This window comes from Scophthalmus maximus, chromosome 12 (genome assembly GCF_022379125.1).
Source record: "Scophthalmus maximus strain ysfricsl-2021 chromosome 12, ASM2237912v1, whole genome shotgun sequence".
Lineage (NCBI taxonomy): Eukaryota > Metazoa > Chordata > Actinopteri > Pleuronectiformes > Scophthalmidae > Scophthalmus > Scophthalmus maximus.
The window spans coordinates 22,500,001-22,516,476 of NC_061526.1; the positions used below are offsets into that span (position 1 = coordinate 22,500,001).

Here is a 16,476-nt window from a genome sequence, read left to right on the forward strand (position 1 = left end):
AATACTGCACAGAAAAGACCCAAGTCTCCGACTTCTGTCTCCGATTGGCTGAGTCACCGGACGACATTAGGGTGTTTTTTCATGCCAACAGATTTGTAAGCAGACTGGTTTTCGCTGCCGTATGTTTGTTCACGTGGAATCGAAAAGCAGCAATTTTCTCTCTGGGTTTGTTGATCGTTGCTAGAAAATGTCTCGATAACTGAGCGTTTCTTGTGTAAGAAACTTTATGGCATGTGACTTTGGGATGTGCATCACATTTCGAAACGATTTTAATAGATTCAATGTTTTGAGATGTGGCATAAGGTCCGGTGCTTCGGGAAATGTCGAGGAGTCGTGAAGCGAGTCTGAAAAATAGACAAATTAATATTTTGTGAAATGCCCACAATTAACCAGAAAATAATCTAAAATCTTTTCCTCCAAATTGGTCCCGTCAAGGCCCAGACTTACTGGTCTGGCCCGTTTCTCAGCTCTACCCGTTCCAAATCTTAGAAAATCACATCCAACCTATCGGAGCATCTAAACTTCATTTCTTTTAAATTCATTTTGTCTGTGACCTCTCAACTAGATCCAATTAGCAGAATAACACCAAACATTTGCAGATTGCGTCACTGACTATTCCGAGAGTCGCACCACAGAGTCTGTCTGTCGCTGTCATGTGGTAGGCGACTTTTGTAGACTTCACCTCGTTTACAGTGGATTTAACGCAGGACAGTCAGGCTGCTAGTCTTACCTGATTCAACCAGAAGGGAGTGACTGTAACAGAGCGAGGAATAATTACGATGGAAGTGTTTTTAATTTGGCCCAAATGAGAAAAACAAAGGAGCTCGGAGGAAAGAAAAACAGCATCGACAATGCGTCACACTCATTGAACGCTGCTAGAAATGCATCTTGTGTGGGTGATCAATCGATCAGCTCATGATTTCATATCACACCGGGCGGTCGGGTACTAAATAATAAATCATGCATCAATAATGAAAAAGTGAATAAAACATGCTTGGTTATGTATGGCCATGTATGGTTAATTGGAGGGGTTTATAGACAAACTGGTGAGGTTCCCCCACTGGTTCTGTCTGCAGGGACACTTCCAGTACATCATCGCTGGCCTTTAGCTCTCTGCACGACACACACACACACACACACACACACACACACACACACACACACACACACTTGAGCACTCATGATTATACATCAGGGGTTTCTAAGGGTTTCATTTACTCAGGCTTTGTGGCCCCTCTTAGGTGCTAATGAGTCAGATGAGTGTTTGTCCATATTTCCAAATGAAAGAACGGCGGCAAGTACAGTTTAAGAAACTGTTATTCCTCATAGGATTTCAAAATTGTACAAATGGTTCTTGCGAAAGATAATTTGGTCCTTGATTTAATGTCTGAGACAGAGATTAGAGAAAAGATCAGACAGCTCTGACTCTTCTTCTCATCAAAGTCCAGGGCCTCGTTTTTACCAAAAGCATCTTAAAGCCAAAATCCATCGCGTGAACCTTTGTGAGCTTAAGAGCTGTTTCTGAAAAGCTCCTAGAATAAATACGACGCTACTTACACATCAAGGCAGCAGTGTTTAATGATGTAACACTCACAAAGTATTTGAGTCTTTTTACTTTTGATCATTTCAGCTTTTTCTTTTACAGTTTCAGTGACAGTTTCATTTGCAGTGTATTTTTTATAATTTTTTTATATTGTAATTCAGATTTATTCAGATTCTCTTACAGCAAGAAGGAACGCCGGGTTATTACAGAATTTTTTTTCAATAATTTAAGTTCTGCAGCCCAATAAATCAGTGAGCGATGAACTCAACTTTTTTATGAATCGATAAATCGTTAGTATAGTAAAATATACCAGCTATAAATTGCCACACACACCAAAGTTCAAGATATACTTTTAGATGAGACAAAGAAAAGCATAAAGTCCTCATGTTTTATAGTTAGACAAATACTTAGAAATATTAGCAAATATTAGTCCTTTGTATTTGCTGTTTTCAGCACATGGAAAAATGACCTTGGTTTTTTCGATTATCAAAATAGTCGCTGACTTTTTTTTAAAAAATTGACTAATCCTTGCAGCTCTAGTGCACATATTGTTACGATGCATGAACTGATGATTCTGTGTCCCTGATGACAATTTCATTGTGAATCAGATCACTGTCTGAGAGCTGACATCCGTGCTCCGATTCACACGCACGCGGTCGTACGCGCTCACATGTTTCTGTGCGTGTCGATGTGTGTTATGCAAGTGTGTGTGTGTGTGTGTGTGTGTTTGCACTCAGGCTCCTGTAGTGTTTTGATTAGCACCTTGAATTAACGCGTGCTGTGAAATTACCCACCTACCCTCGGCAGCGGCAATTATGCGCTTGACACTTGTTGACCGGTTGCGCTGCCGCGCGCTCATTTGCGTTTAATGGGACCGAAAACAAATCTGTGAGCGAGAAAGACGCACGACGGCGGTTAACGCGAGTTTAACCGCGTCATCCTTCTCTGCCTCGTCCGCGTCACTGCAGGAGAACGCGGTGAACGGCGATCACCTGTGGATGGAGACGAGCTGCTCGGGGGAGCTCTGTTATCTCGGAGAGGACACCTGCCTCCTGAAGACCGCAGTGAGTGTGTGTGTGTGTGTGTGTGTGTGTGTGTGTGTGAGAGCCTGACCGATATGGATTTCTGGGGGTCGATGCTGATATCAATATTAAGGGGTGCAAGATTTCCCATATGATACATCGTCTGATATTTTTTTTTTATTTTATATAATTGAGGCTTGATATTTTAGTTTAACCATCAACTTTGTCATAAATAAAAAGAAAACACAAATACAACCAAATATTTAGAACTTGAATTGAGAAAAATAAACAATTTATTTTACATAACATCTGAACATAAGTGCACATATTTTTTTTTTTGCATTGCTTATTCTGTACAATAAAAGATTTCATATCGGTAAACATAAGCGCTGATACCGATAGTCTGACATTAGTATGAGTGTGTGTGCTGTAATCGTACCTACTCTTCTAACCAATCGATTTGTCTCTAGAGGAACCCCCCCCCCCCCCACATGTTATCCATAAATCATAGCGATTTAATTAATCCACCTTGTAGCCTCATTAGCCTTTTAATGAATATCTATCAACTAAGTTCAAAAAACCTCCAGCTTATCAGATAATTGCAGATGGCCCGGCTCACTGCGGCGGAAAAAAGAAGGCAAACAATCTTCAATAAACGGTTCATTTATTTCTAACAATCGTGCTCAACGAATGCATTGTGTGTCCACAAGTGATGACTGTGAAGTGTTTAAAATGAAATAAAAAGAAGAAGTGAAATCACAAAAACTGTAAATACCTTTCATCCTCTAAAACTGGACACTGTGTGTGGTTGCTCATGAACTCAGTGTTGCAGCTAATTTGTTCCGGACTCTTCATTCCCTCATGTTTTATCAGTCAAGAACATGTTGAGTGGGAACATCTCGTGTTGCTTCTTCAAAGAGGGTTAAGTGAGAACATTCAGAACCGGTGGCCGATGAGATATGAGAGTGTAAGAAAAATGTTCCTTTGTTTGTGTATGTGACATTTTCTTTTAAAGCGAGACAGGCACCGAACACGGCGACCGCTCCATTATCAGCTGCCGTGTTATTACCCATAATGACCGGTTTGTCCTGTGAAGAGCGAGGGCAGCGGGGCGATATTATCTATCGAAGGCAAACAGCAATTTGGCATCTTGAGCGTTTGCCTATTATCTGTTTTTTTTATTGCCAGTCACACGTGACCGAGGCCATCGGTTCATCTCTTTCTTCTCCTGATTTATAGTGTCAGGAATAGTAGTTTAGCTTTTAGTCGTACGAGCAGCACGGCTGTGGAGACCAACCTCCGCTTTGGTGTGTGTGTGTGTGTGTGTGTGTGTGTGTGTGTGTGTGTGTGTGTGTGTGTGTGTGTGTGTGTGTGTGTGTGTGTGTGTGTGTGTGTGTGTGTGTGTGTGTGTGTGTGTGTGTGTGTGTGTGTGTGTGTGTGTGTGTGTGTGTGTGTGTGTGTGTGTGTGTGTGTGTGTGTGTGTGTGTGTGTGTGTGTGTGTGTGGCCTGTTTACGTATCTCACTGCCCTCTGTGCCGCGTCTCTGTTTCCTCCTTCAAGAAGTCGGCCCCCAGGAGGAAATGTGCAGCTTGTAAGATCGTTGTTCACACAGGTTGCATAGAGCAACTAGAAAAGGTATGACACACACACACACACACACACACACACACACACGAACATTGTCGGAGGGAATTTTACGTTTTTATCAAGATCGCATTTGTGTAAATTTATGTATTCCAGCTGTTAAATATTCATGTAAGTCTTCATGGTACAAATATTATTCTGTATTCAATGTTTGGAATTTGTTGAATTTTTGATTTGTGTTTCGTGTCCGTCCAGATTAACTTCCGATGTAAGCCAACGTTCAGAGAGGGAGGATCACGATGCCTCAGAGATGTAAGTGTGTGTTTGTGTGTGTGTGTTTGTGTGTTTGAGAGACTTTACATTGTGAGAGAAGAGGAATTATTGTACATAACGTTTAATATTCCTCTCTCTCTCTCTGGCAGCAGAACATTCTGAGACATCACTGGGTTCACAGACGAAGGCAAGAAGGCAAATGTAAACAATGTGGCAAGGTAACACACACACACACACACACACACATGTTGTCGGTCAGTTATTAGTGTTCCTGCAGCCTCTTACCTCAGAGTGTTTCTGTCTCTGCAGAGTTTTCAACAGAAGTTCTTCCACAGTAAAGAAATCATCGCCATCAGTTGTTCTTGGTGTAAACTGGCCGTAAGTAACTCGTCCTCTGATATAATAATCACCATGATTATCCAAAAGGAAGAAGAAGAAAAAAAAACATTCCTTCCTGTTTTTTTCTCTTTCTTCTATCTGTTCTCTCTTTTACATCCACCCACATGATTTATAATAAAAGGATCATTAGCAACTTTCTACTGCTGACATTTCGTTCTGTGGACTATCAAGAGAAACCAGGGGCAACTGTTTCTGGAAACATGCTTTACTTTTGAATCATTTTACACAAATTGGACTGGTTTCTCAAAAACCTGGACAAATGAAACTAAAACTACATAAATTGGTAAATTGGGTGAACTGACCCTTTAAAAAGCAAAAGTCTAGGACAGCTCTGGCTCAGATGTAAAAAAAACAAAAAAAACAAATTCTTTCACCAGATGATTGATAAAGAGGAGAAATGATCTTTCGGTCTTTGTCTTCAGTTCCACAACAAGGTGACGTGTTTCATGCTGCACCAGATCGAGGAGCCGTGTTCACTGGGGGCCCACGCTGGAGTCATAGTGCCCCCCTCCTGGATCATCAAAGTCAGGAAACCACAGGTGTACACAACACAACCACAACCACACATCAACCACCATCACAAAGCTCCCTCAGTCCAGTAGTTGATAAAGTTCACTAGCTGTCATTCGGTGACATTAATGAGATATGACTCACTGGATCTAAATATAAATCTGTAATAGAAAGACTGTGTCAAAAAAACCGTGTCTGTGTGTGTGTGTGTGTGTGTGCGCGCTATTGCCTATGATATAATATGAGTTGACACATGTCTGATCTGTCTGAGGGAACTCTGGGTTTGTGTCTCCATTATCTCACTCACATACATTCTCTCACACACACTCACACACACACACACACTCACACGTATTCCTCAGTCACATCACATGCTTCACTGCACTTTTAATTACCATCACAATGGATGTGGTGACAGTGAACTAGCCACTGAATTTTGTGTTTGCGCGTGTGTGTGTGTGTGTGTGTGTGTGTGTGTGTGTGTGTGTGTGTGTGTGTGTGTGTGTGTGTGTGTGTGTGTGTGTGTGTGTGTGTGTGTGTGTGTGTGTGTGTGTGTGTGTGTGTGTGTGTGTGTGTGTGTGTGTGTGTGTGTGTGTGTGTGTGTGTGTGTGTGTGTGTGTGTGTGTGTGTGTGTGTGTGTGTGTGTGTGTGTGTGCACCTCAGAGCTCACTGAAGAACTCTGCCAGGAGGAAAAAGCGGACATCTTTCAAACGAAGGACGAGCAAGAAGGGACTGGATGTGAGTAACACTGTATGACAGAGACGTACAGTATGTCGAAGGTTCAGATTCATTTTTTACATCCTATGTTTTCACTGTGGACGGAGAAATGGTCTTAGACTTTTGAACTGTAAATAAAGATTTGACGTGGCTTGACTGTAATACATAACAGCAAAAGCTGTTTATGTTCTTATAGACACAAAATATACCAAAACAATACAGTGAATCTTCAGGGTTGTCTGTCCCTACTTTGACAACGTACACTAGTGAACATAGTATTCGGGGATTGATTATCTGTTCATCATCGATTGTTTACTGTAGATTTGAATTTACATAACTGTTTGTCCACTTTTTGTTCTCTATCGGTTTTCTTCTTTCTGTCTCCGTCTCTTTCTTCAGGAGTCAAAATGGCGTCCGTTCATGCTGAAGCCGCTGCCTTCTCCTCTCATGAAGCCCATCTTGGTTTTTGTCAATCCGAAGAGTGGGGGTAACCAGGTCAACGAACTTTTTAATCTTTTATTTTAATTTATTTTAGACACGGACGGGGGCTAGTTTTATTTAAGATAAGATACGATGAGATAAGAAAGTGTAGATCTATTGTTAATTTACTCCTTCACCATATGGATCTCAACAGGATTTAAAAACCAGGCAGCCCAAACGTGTTATTATTAAAAATCTAATGACGGAACATTTTATGAGGAAGATGTCGGATTCAGACCGGATTAGTTTTTATCAGATGAACTGACTTTATTCTTTCATCGCCGTCATTATTTTATCAGGCTGGATTTAAATCACATTTATAGACCACATGCCCCAGAAAACAGCTGTCTGTAGTTCCCCTGTTACAGAGCAGCTGATGTTCTGTGTTCCTCTCTGCAGGGTGCCAAGGTATTACAGATGTTCATGTGGATCTTGAACCCGCGACAAGTGTTCGACCTGTCACAGGGCGGCCTGCGAGATGCGTAAGTACCTCTTCTCGGAGACAAGTGTCTGGCTTTTATGTAAAAATCCTGCTCGTACACACTCAGTGTGACATTCAGAGGGCTATTTTTTAAAACTAGAAAACAATTATGAACTTGGGAGGGGAAATGGTGTTTTATGAAGCCGATTTAGTTTTTATTTTCTGCTTAAATATGCATTTAAAATGGGAAAGTACAGAATCTGCTCACTTCACTCACAGTTTTGCTCTAATTTATTCAAATGCGCTTCCCTTGGTTTGAGCAATATTCGTGAAACATGGACCAATTACAGCCACTCGACACCAATCAGCGCTGCTTTCTGCCTAAGAAGCTGCTTTTATTCTCTCACTGTTTTCTGCTCTCTAATCTCTGCAAAAAATTGTGATTTTTTTTCTTTTTTCTTTTTCAGGTTGGAGTTGTATCGGAAAGTGCCAAATCTGAGGATCCTCGCCTGTGGAGGCGACGGGACGGTAAGATGCTGTTGTGATCTCTTCTCTTTGTAATATTTAACCCAAAAAGAAAGAATGAAAGAAAGAAGGAGCAGCGATGAATTTACATATGTTCTGTTTTCAAATCGTTGTCCTCTCCCTGTACCGTAGGTGGGGTGGATCCTGTCTGCTCTCGACGAGCTGCAGATGAACCCCCAGCCTCCGGTCGCTGTTCTTCCTCTGGGAACAGGAAATGACCTCGCCAGGACGCTCAACTGGGGCGGGGTGAGTTCCCAGCCTTGACTTCTGCCGCAGAGGTTGACAGGATGTCGCGTGCAGCAACTTCTCCCTCCCCCCGCCTGCACGCTCAATCGTTCACAAAGTTGTATGAATCTGAGGTCTGATTATACGTTAGATCAAAGTGGCGAATCCAATATTTACCCTCCAACATCACAAACAGAAAAAACTCTACTGTACTTGTTCCAGGAAGACAGCGAGCGCCTCCTTCCTGTCTGACCTCCTCAAAACACGTGACGTTAACATGACACGGTTGTTGTTGACATTGTAGAAATTCCCTTTCAATTGATTGAATCCTCCGTCCGTTAGTGGAAATTGTTTCGTACAGTCATCACAGCAGCTGGAATGAAGCCGTTTTAGTAGTTATGAATGTGGTCAGTAACGTTAGCAGTGAGAGTTTGCGACGAGCGTTGCGCGCTGAACCGAGGGCGAGTGAAGGACTCTGGCGTCTGCAGCAGTTCCTTGTGGACGGCGTCCTGACGCAGAGAGATACAGACGCTTTGAACGGAGATGGAGCTGAGAGAGAATTCATATCTGCCATGTTTGTAATTAGTGTAATCACAGTGTCCCCAGTTCGTCCTCTGCTTCTTCCAGTCCGTCTGACTGTTTAATCCACTTTGTCTCTGTTGCTTCTCCGCTACTTGTTCATTTTCATTCTTTTACCTCCCTTTCTTTTCCTTTCCTTTCCTTATCTTTCTTTTCCCTTTCCTTCCTTCCCTCTCCTCTCCTATCCATTATTTTCCTCTCCTTTCCTTTATTTTCCTTTTATTTCATTATAAAGCTCCTTTCCTTCCATCCCCCCCTTCTTTTTTTTTTGCATTCATGACCTTTTACCTTTAACTTGATTTCCTTTGTTCTTTATTTTTTCACCAATTTGATGCTTTCCTTTGTCCCGCACGACAGTTGACTGATTATCTTCAGGTTTTCAGCTGCTGGAACACAAAAAATGGATTTTATAGATTAAAAGATAGATCGAAATAATAAGAAAATAATCTTTAGTTTGTGTCGCCACTCAGTGGGCATCTTACTGAAAGACAACCACTACATGATCTTCACGTGTTTCTGTCTCCGCAGGGTTACACCGACGAGCCGGTGTCCAAGGTCTTGTGTCACGTGGAGGACGGGTCAGTGGTGCAGCTCGACAGGTGGAACCTGCTCGTGGAGAAGAGTGTCCCTCAGCCGGAGGAGGGCACACAGAAGGTCAGACGTCCGCTCGGAGAGTGTGTGTGTGTGCACGCTTGTGTGTTTGTGCTTTGTTTCATCACATTGTGCGGACAGAGAAAAGGTGCACGTTTAGTTATTCATTCAAGGATTAAGATTCGCTTTTCCCCGTAGAGTTTCTTCTATTTACAATCGTAGTTGAATCGGAGGGTTTGACTGCAGCTCTTTCCTTGTGATGGCGTTCCTGTTGGCTGCTAACGAGATATTCATCCTGAGCCGTTAGTTTGTCTGGGATCCATATAAACCTTTTAATATGATACAAGAACAGCAGGAAGTGATCGCTCTGAATTACCCATAACTTAGCATAACAGATGTAGGGGTGTTAAAAATAATCAACAAATTACCTTCTGACTCAAATGCCTTTCGGATTCCATACAGGTCGTCAGGCAGCCGTAAGTGACAGGTTAATAAACCCCCTGATGGTCCATACAATGTGGCTAAGATGAGCGTGTGTGTGGATACGAGAGAAGCGCTAAGGGGAGGGACATGACAAGAGGCATAAGGCAGCTCAGGGAGGACATGAGCTGTCTGCGTGTAATATTCATACTAATGCATCACTTTGATGTTTTCATTCCCGCTGCGTCCTCAGCTGCCTCTCAACGTGTTCAACAACTACTTCAGCCTGGGCTTCGACGCTCACGTCACCCTGGAGTTCCACGAGTCCAGAGGTCGGTTGAAAAATCTATTTCCCAGCGTTCGCTCCTCATCGTCATTTTTACCCGTTTTATTAACTCTCTTTCTGTTCCATTAAGTCCTTCTCTGTGCTATTAATGCAACTCACCCCACAGGAAAGAGGAGCGAAATGAAATATTAAACAGGACTCCTCATTCATGCATGCCTCTTTCTATTATTTTTGATTCCACTGTAATTGCAGCATATGTTTTCTTTCTTAATATATTCTCGTTCTTTTTCTGTGTCTTTCCAGAGGCCAACCCAGAAAAGTTTAACAGTCGCTTCCGCAACAAGATGTTCTATGCAGGAGTGAGTGTCCCACTTGAGTTATTTCACACTCACAGAAAATCTTTATTACGCGAAGAAGGGGAATTGGGAGGGAAAAAGGAAAGAGAGTAACAATCGAGTAAAGGAAATGCAGCGGGAGGGAAAATAGGAAAAACAACTAAGGTGCAGGATAAAGCAGGATGTGTCTTTAAACCATTACAATTAATGTTTATGTTCCTAAATGGATTTGGAAGTAGAGTTGTTTTGACCATTAACATTTATTCTACATATAGATTGTAGAATTACTGTTTGTTTTGAGGCTTTTGAACTGGTCTGGTTTTGATCCAAAGCTTTTACAAGTCTTACAAAATCTTAAATTAAATTTTTTTGGATGCAGAGGAAGTGAAATTGAAGGAAAAAATGATGGACGGGAGCTGGAGTGGGGGAGTTATCTTTTTTTAATGAGGGAAATGTAATGATCTGTGATTCTGCTTGATTCTCTCTCTCTCTCTCTCTCTCTGTGTGTGTGTGTGTGTCCGTGTGTGTGTCCGTGTGTGTGTCCGTGTGTGTCCGTGTGTGTGTCCGTGTGTGTCCGTGTGTCCGTGTGTGTGTGTCCGTGTGTGTGTCCGTGTGTGTCCGTGTGTCCGTGTGTGTGTCCGTGTGTGTGTCCGTGTGCAGGCTGCGTTCTCAGATTTCCTCCAGAGAAGCTCCAGGGATTTGTCCAAGCACGTCAGAGTGGTGGTGAGTGTTAACAAACACACACTCACACACACACTCTCTCTGTCTGTCTCTCTGGGTCTGTATCGTTTTCCATGTCGACATGTCTGGGCAGCAGCTCGGCCGGGGCGATTAGAAAGACCGTCCTTCAACCGCCTCGTTCGACATCCTCCGGGCTGAAGTGTCCTTCAGCGAGAAACTGAGATCCACGAACACGAACCAACATGCCACACTTACGTACAACAAGCAACCGTGCTAATTCCGTGTTGACAAGACCTGTGACATAATCCACTTTCAGGAAATGCTCAAAATGTAAATTACAAAAGAACTCAGTTTTTTTCTTTTGAAGACAGTCTTTTTAAGAATAACGTCACTGTAAACGTGTATATTTTCTCAAAGAATTGATGATATGGTCGGTGTAGGTTAAGTTCACTTGAAAGCACTGTTTTTTATTTAGTGCCTTGACAAAGCAATTTCTTTTACATTTTCTTAGACAAAGTTTGGTCTTTCGAGAGCGTCTTATCCCCAAAGTTTGAAAAATTCCGCCCCAGCTCTTTGATTCTTCACAACCTGTTGCAGCTCCTTGACGTTACAGTATACGCCAAGTGAGCGGGTCTGACGTGACTCCTTCACCTGTATCAGTTACTTTCCATCTCCACACATCGCAACAGCTTCGCGACCGTAAGACCGAGACCGAGAGCAGGGAAACCGAGACTGAAAACTGAGAAGTGCGATTGAAGCCTGAAGCGACGCGTTTAAAAAAGCGAGCGAAGGATCTGAGAGTGAGAATCAGATGTTTCTACACAGTAAAAGCAGAAGAGACGAGTAGATGAGTGAAAGCTTAAGTTACGGCCTCTCCGCAGGTTCTGTTCTTTCAAGATTTTACTGTATATCACTGCTGGTACATGCATACTTTGTTTTTATAAATGACTGGTCCTCACCACTGATCATACAGTACAACATTCATTCCACGTTCCCTGTCTTCCTCAGTGTGATGGGACGGATCTGACCACCAAGATCCAGGAGCTGAAATTCCAGTGCATTGTGTTTCTCAACATTCCCAGGTAGGTGAATACACACCGAGGCAACGGTTGCTGTAGAGTCTGGTTGATCTGGCGCCGTAGCTGTTTTCAGACATTTCGTCAGACATGACCGAGCGCGGCAGAAGATTGTCCGAGTCAGTCGCGTTCACAGCAGCAGGAATATTTCCGGAAGACTTGTGGCATCTGGGCTAAAAATCTTAAATTGTAGACTGTGCAAAGCTGCACAAGAGCTGATTTTTATAAGCAACATATTATTTCGATGGGGGTAATTTCCATGGCTAAACAATTCGACTTAATAATAATTATTCACGGTTTCACTCGAGTGGGGAGAGAACCCTTTGAAACGGCACAAACGCGAGACACTTCAGCTCTCGAGTGGACGCTGTGATGAAGTGGGTCGGTGGCTACTTAAGACAGGAAGTCTCACTCAACTTCATCCTCCTGGTCAGAGTTCAAATTAATGGAAACACATTCAATAGCTGTGGTCTTTTTTTCTTTTCTTTCCGTGTGTGTGTGTGTGTGTGTGTGTGTGTGTGTGTGTGTGTGTGTGTGTGTGTGTGTGTGTGTGTGTGTGTGTGTGTGTGTGTGTGTGTGTGTGTGTGTGTGTGTGTGTGTGTGTGTGTGTGTGTGTGTGTGTGTGTGTGTGTGTGTGTGCGTGCGTGCGTGCGTGCGTGCGTGCGTGCGTGCGTGCGTGCGTGCGTGCGTGCGTGCGTGCGTGCGTGCGTGCGTGCGTGCGTGAAGGTACTGTGCAGGCACCATGCCGTGGGGAAACACGGGCGACCACCGGGACTTTGAGCCCCAGCGCCACGACGACGGCTGCATCGAGGTCATCGGCTTCACCATGGCCTCGCTGGTGAGAAGAAGAAGAAGAGAGAGAGGAAAAATAAAAGAAGTTAACAAGAACCAAAGGAACTGAGTTTGTAAGTCTCTCTCTTGTCCTCCAGGCGGCGCTGCAGGTCGGCGGCCACGGAGAGAGACTTCACCAGTGCAGAGAGGTCGTGTTAACCACGTTCAAGACTGTACCTGTTCAGGTGAACGTGCGCACACACACACACACACACACACACACATGCACACACACTGCCACAGCCTGCCTCCTCCCTCCCTGCTGCTGCATCATGGCCGCTCTCCGCTAACTTGTCAGATACGATCAGGTCACGTGAAAACCTGCGATATTACAAGTTCTGTTTTATTAACATTTTGTCATGTTAACAGTGTGTGCACGTGTGTGTGTGTGTGTGTGTGTGTGTGTGTGTGTGTGTGTGTGTGAGTGTAGGTGGACGGTGAGCCGTGTCGACTGGCTCCATCCACCCTCCGCATCTCCCTCCGAAATCAGGCCAACATGGTCCAGAAGAGCAAGAGACGCACGTCTGTGCCCCTGCTCAACGAGTGAGTCATGCAATCACACACACACACACACACACACACACACACACACACACACACACACACACACACACACACACACACAAAGGCTAAGGGAACTAGGCCAGCAGCGTTGTAAAAGCCCAGGGTTTTGCACCGAGTGATTCACTCGGTGGGAGCTGACATTCACTCTCCTCTCCATGTCCCGCGTCTCTCTCCTCGTCTCGCCACAAACCACAGCCACAGGAGGGAGCTTCGTCCAATCCAAACGAATCATAACAAAAGTATCGGCGGCAGCGGCGTCTCCGGTGACACGCTGACACGCGACACTGGGGTTTTCCTCCCTTCAGCACCAGGAGACAAAACACCGACCTGGGACGCGATTATTATTGATTCTTCTCTCGGGGAATTAAGCTGCGGTGCAGAATATTTAAAAGTCCTCTGCTGTATAAAAACAATTATTCATATTTTTTAAAAAATATTTCCTGCCTACTAACACTCCTCCATCCTCGTACTAATAACTCCTCCTCCTGTGTACCTTTGTCGGTCAGTTCTAAACTGTTTTTTAACAGTAGATGTTTGCATGTGAGAGAAAGAAGAGAAGAGAATAACGTAGCCATAGTGTCTTTGCTTTACTGTACGTACTGTACTGCTGTGCCACTCTGTGCTCTCTGTGTTTGTCTATTTACCTCTGAGCTTTTCTCCGTCTGTCCCTCCTCCTCTGTTCGTCTCCTTCCCTGTTCATCCTCCCTTCTTCCCTCCTTCAATCTCTCCTTCTGTCTGAATTCTTTTTGATTCTTTATTCGTTTTGTTAACATTTGTTTTTATTTTCCTTCTGCTCCCTCCTTCTTTCCCTTTCCCTCCTCTCGCCTCTCTTCTCCTTGGCTCCTCTCCTCTTTGTCTTCTCCTTCTCCCCCCACCCCTTTTCTCTTTTCCTCCCTTCTGTCCTTTACTCCTCCTCATCTCACCTCATCCTCTCTCCTGCTCTTGTCTCCCCCCATCCCCATCTCCTTTCTTCTTAACTTCCCTCCTCATCCTCTTTCCTCTGTTCTTCTTGTATTCTCTTTTACTTACTTGATTTAATTCCTCTCCTCTTCCTCTTCCTCTCTTTTTTCTCTTCACCCGTCCCCTTGTTTTCTTTTCCTTGGCTCTTCTCCATTTCCCTCACCCTGGTTTATTTCCCCCTATCGTCTCTTTCCTTTCCTTGCCTTCTATTCTCAAATTTCCTAATCTCCTCTCTTCTCCTCTCCTCCACTCTTGTGCTCTTACCTCTTCTCCTTTTCTCCCCCTTATCTAATCCCTTATCTCCTCCCCATTCCACCTTTCGTTCTCTCCTCTCCTTCCCTCCTCCTCTCCTCTCCTCTCCTCTCCGTGTGTGTGTGTGTGTGTGTGTGCGGCCGTAGTATTCAGAAGGTGTGTGCAGCTGATCTGCGCCGCCTCTCTGCTCCCCCCGACTCCTTCTCTGTGTAAGTACCTTAGCCTCTGTCACTGTGTGTGTGTGTGTGTGTGAGAGAGTGTGTGTCACTGTGTGTGTGTGTAATTAATGAGTTGCTGTTGTGTTGTGTCATGGTTCGTCCTCGGGTTCCACCAATATTTGATTGGATCAAATAGTAAATATATTGCCCTCTGTCATTTCTCCTGTAAGTGAACTGTCAATGAAAAAAGTACATTAAAATCCCCTAAATTAAATTTGAATTATTATAAATTCAACACAACTTTTAAAATCTCTCTAAAAACACATTAACTAATATTTGTAGCATCAGTCTGAACTAATGTTTACATACTGGTGGAACTCCTGTTGTGTAGTACGGAGTGAAAGACTCGTGTGTGTGTGTGTGTGTGTGTGTGTGTGTGTGCGTGTTTTCTACCTGTTTACTTGCTTCTTATTTTTTGGGCTGTAGTCCCTTTACTTTTACTTTGACCCCTTCACCCTGAGCTGGTCTCTTTATTTTAATCATCGACTCTCACTCGACGTCCACGCCTTCCCTCAGAAAAGCTATTTTCATATTTTTGCATGAGCTTATGAGAATAAACATCATGTTAATGTAACGTGCTCTGATTCGACAGCCTTGCTGCTGCTCTGCAGGTCTTGAGCTTTTGAGGATGGGAACGTGGGGGATTTTGCCTCCGTCCTCGCTGAAGGCAACATTGCCCACAAACATTGACTTTTAAAATGTTGGCCCACCTGGAACTCAAACACAGACTCAGACTTGCGTTGCAGCAGGAGAACAGAGGCTGTCATCTTCCACTTTATGTTGCTTTATCCTTTTTTTTTCTCCTACTTTTTACAACCTTCAGTTATCAGAGACATTAAAGCTTTAACTTCTAGTGTGGAGAAACAGGAAAGATGAGGAGTTTAATCTCATCAGCTTGCAAAAGGGTTTGTGACGTCTGTGCGTGCATGTGTGCAATTGTCCACATCATTGTATTATATGTCTGAACTGTGTGTGTGTGTGTGTGTGTGTGTGTGTGTGTGTGTGTGTGTGTGTGTGTGTGTGTGTGTGTGTGTGTGTGTGTGTGTGTGTGTGTGTGTGTGTGTGTGTGTGTGTGTGTGTGTGTGTGTGTGTTTTCTTTTTCTTTTCTAGTCCTCACGCAGTTCCAGATCGCCTCCGTCTGCGGGTGAATCGGATCAGCCTGCAGGAATACGACAGACTTCAGTACGACAAAGAACGACTCCGAGACATCTGTGAGTGTGTGCGCGCGCGCGTGTTCTCTCTTAATACTTAAAACCAAGACCAACTTTCAGTCGACTACCAAGTGACCACTGATAAACCAGTAGATGATTATTACCCGACTCCCTTCACTTTCTCTCAGCTCCACGGAATGTTTTTGAGAAATGACGGATAAAGAGTAAACACAGATGTGCTGGTGCAGTTGGCAACTAAAAAAGCCAAATATTTCCTAAAAACAGAGCTAAGAGAAGAGTGAATACAGGACAGCACCGAAATGTTTCACCACAGCAGCTCAATCGGTGAACATTTGTCGTTTACTGTTTGTTTCTGCTGCCCCCCAAGTGGCCAAAAACGAGCTACTGAAGGTTTATAACTTCTTCTCTTCGTGTACCACTGCGTAAAGTGTGTGTGTGGTTGTGTCGTCTCCAGCCATCCCAGTCGGCATCGTGGTGGTGCGAGGGGACTGCGACCTGGAGACGTGCCGACTCTACATTGACAGATTACAAGAGGCAAGTCTCCTCCTCCTCCTCCTCCTCTTATCCTCATCCTCATCATCATTATAATTATTATCACTTGTTCCTCTCCCTCTTTCTTCCTCATCATAATTTCACGACGCACGCAGCGGCGCCGTCTCCATCGCTCGTGGTTATTTTTGGGGACGGATAAGCGACAACACCACGTGCGCCTCACGTGGGGGAAACGTTCACTAACCCAGTCGACATCTGTGGAGAGATGAGGGGCTGTTTTTTTGGGATGTTAATGCTTTGGCTGCTTGTTAACCTTGAATC

General features: G+C 43.9%; 1 protein-coding gene across 11 annotated transcripts in view; it reads left to right on the top strand.

Moving 5' to 3' along the window:
- The window catches only part of dgki (diacylglycerol kinase, iota), a 45,657-nt gene that overhangs the window by 24,695 nt on the left and 4,486 nt on the right, over positions 1 to 16,476 (top strand). For 5 of the 11 annotated variants that reach the window (XR_004786822.2, XR_004786820.2, XM_035620708.2 and 2 more), the window contains exons 3-24: positions 2,512 to 2,607; positions 4,125 to 4,199; positions 4,404 to 4,460; positions 4,571 to 4,639; positions 4,731 to 4,799; positions 5,243 to 5,359; positions 5,994 to 6,068; positions 6,447 to 6,542; positions 6,927 to 7,009; positions 7,416 to 7,476; positions 7,606 to 7,719; positions 8,806 to 8,931; positions 9,542 to 9,620; positions 9,878 to 9,933; positions 10,570 to 10,632; positions 11,599 to 11,672; positions 12,393 to 12,504; positions 12,596 to 12,682; positions 12,928 to 13,040; positions 14,420 to 14,482; positions 15,602 to 15,702; positions 16,118 to 16,197. Coding sequence is in view for 9 of the 11 variants with exons in the window: in XM_035620708.2 (XP_035476601.1) it covers positions 2,512 to 2,607; positions 4,125 to 4,199; positions 4,404 to 4,460; positions 4,571 to 4,639; positions 4,731 to 4,799; positions 5,243 to 5,359; positions 5,994 to 6,068; positions 6,447 to 6,542; positions 6,927 to 7,009; positions 7,416 to 7,476; positions 7,606 to 7,719; positions 8,806 to 8,931; positions 9,542 to 9,620; positions 9,878 to 9,933; positions 10,570 to 10,632; positions 11,599 to 11,672; positions 12,393 to 12,504; positions 12,596 to 12,682; positions 12,928 to 13,040; positions 14,420 to 14,482; positions 15,602 to 15,702; positions 16,118 to 16,197 (1,866 nt within the window). In the remaining 2 variants the exon portion in view is untranslated. The remainder of the gene's footprint in view (positions 1 to 2,511; positions 2,608 to 4,124; positions 4,200 to 4,403; positions 4,461 to 4,570; positions 4,640 to 4,730; positions 4,800 to 5,242; positions 5,360 to 5,993; positions 6,069 to 6,446; positions 6,543 to 6,926; positions 7,010 to 7,415; positions 7,477 to 7,605; positions 7,720 to 8,805; positions 8,932 to 9,541; positions 9,621 to 9,877; positions 9,934 to 10,569; positions 10,633 to 11,598; positions 11,673 to 12,392; positions 12,505 to 12,595; positions 12,683 to 12,927; positions 13,041 to 14,419; positions 14,483 to 15,601; positions 15,703 to 16,117; positions 16,198 to 16,476) is intronic. The other 6 variants (XM_047336497.1, XM_035620696.2, XM_035620674.2 and 3 more) reach the window with 5 other exon arrangements.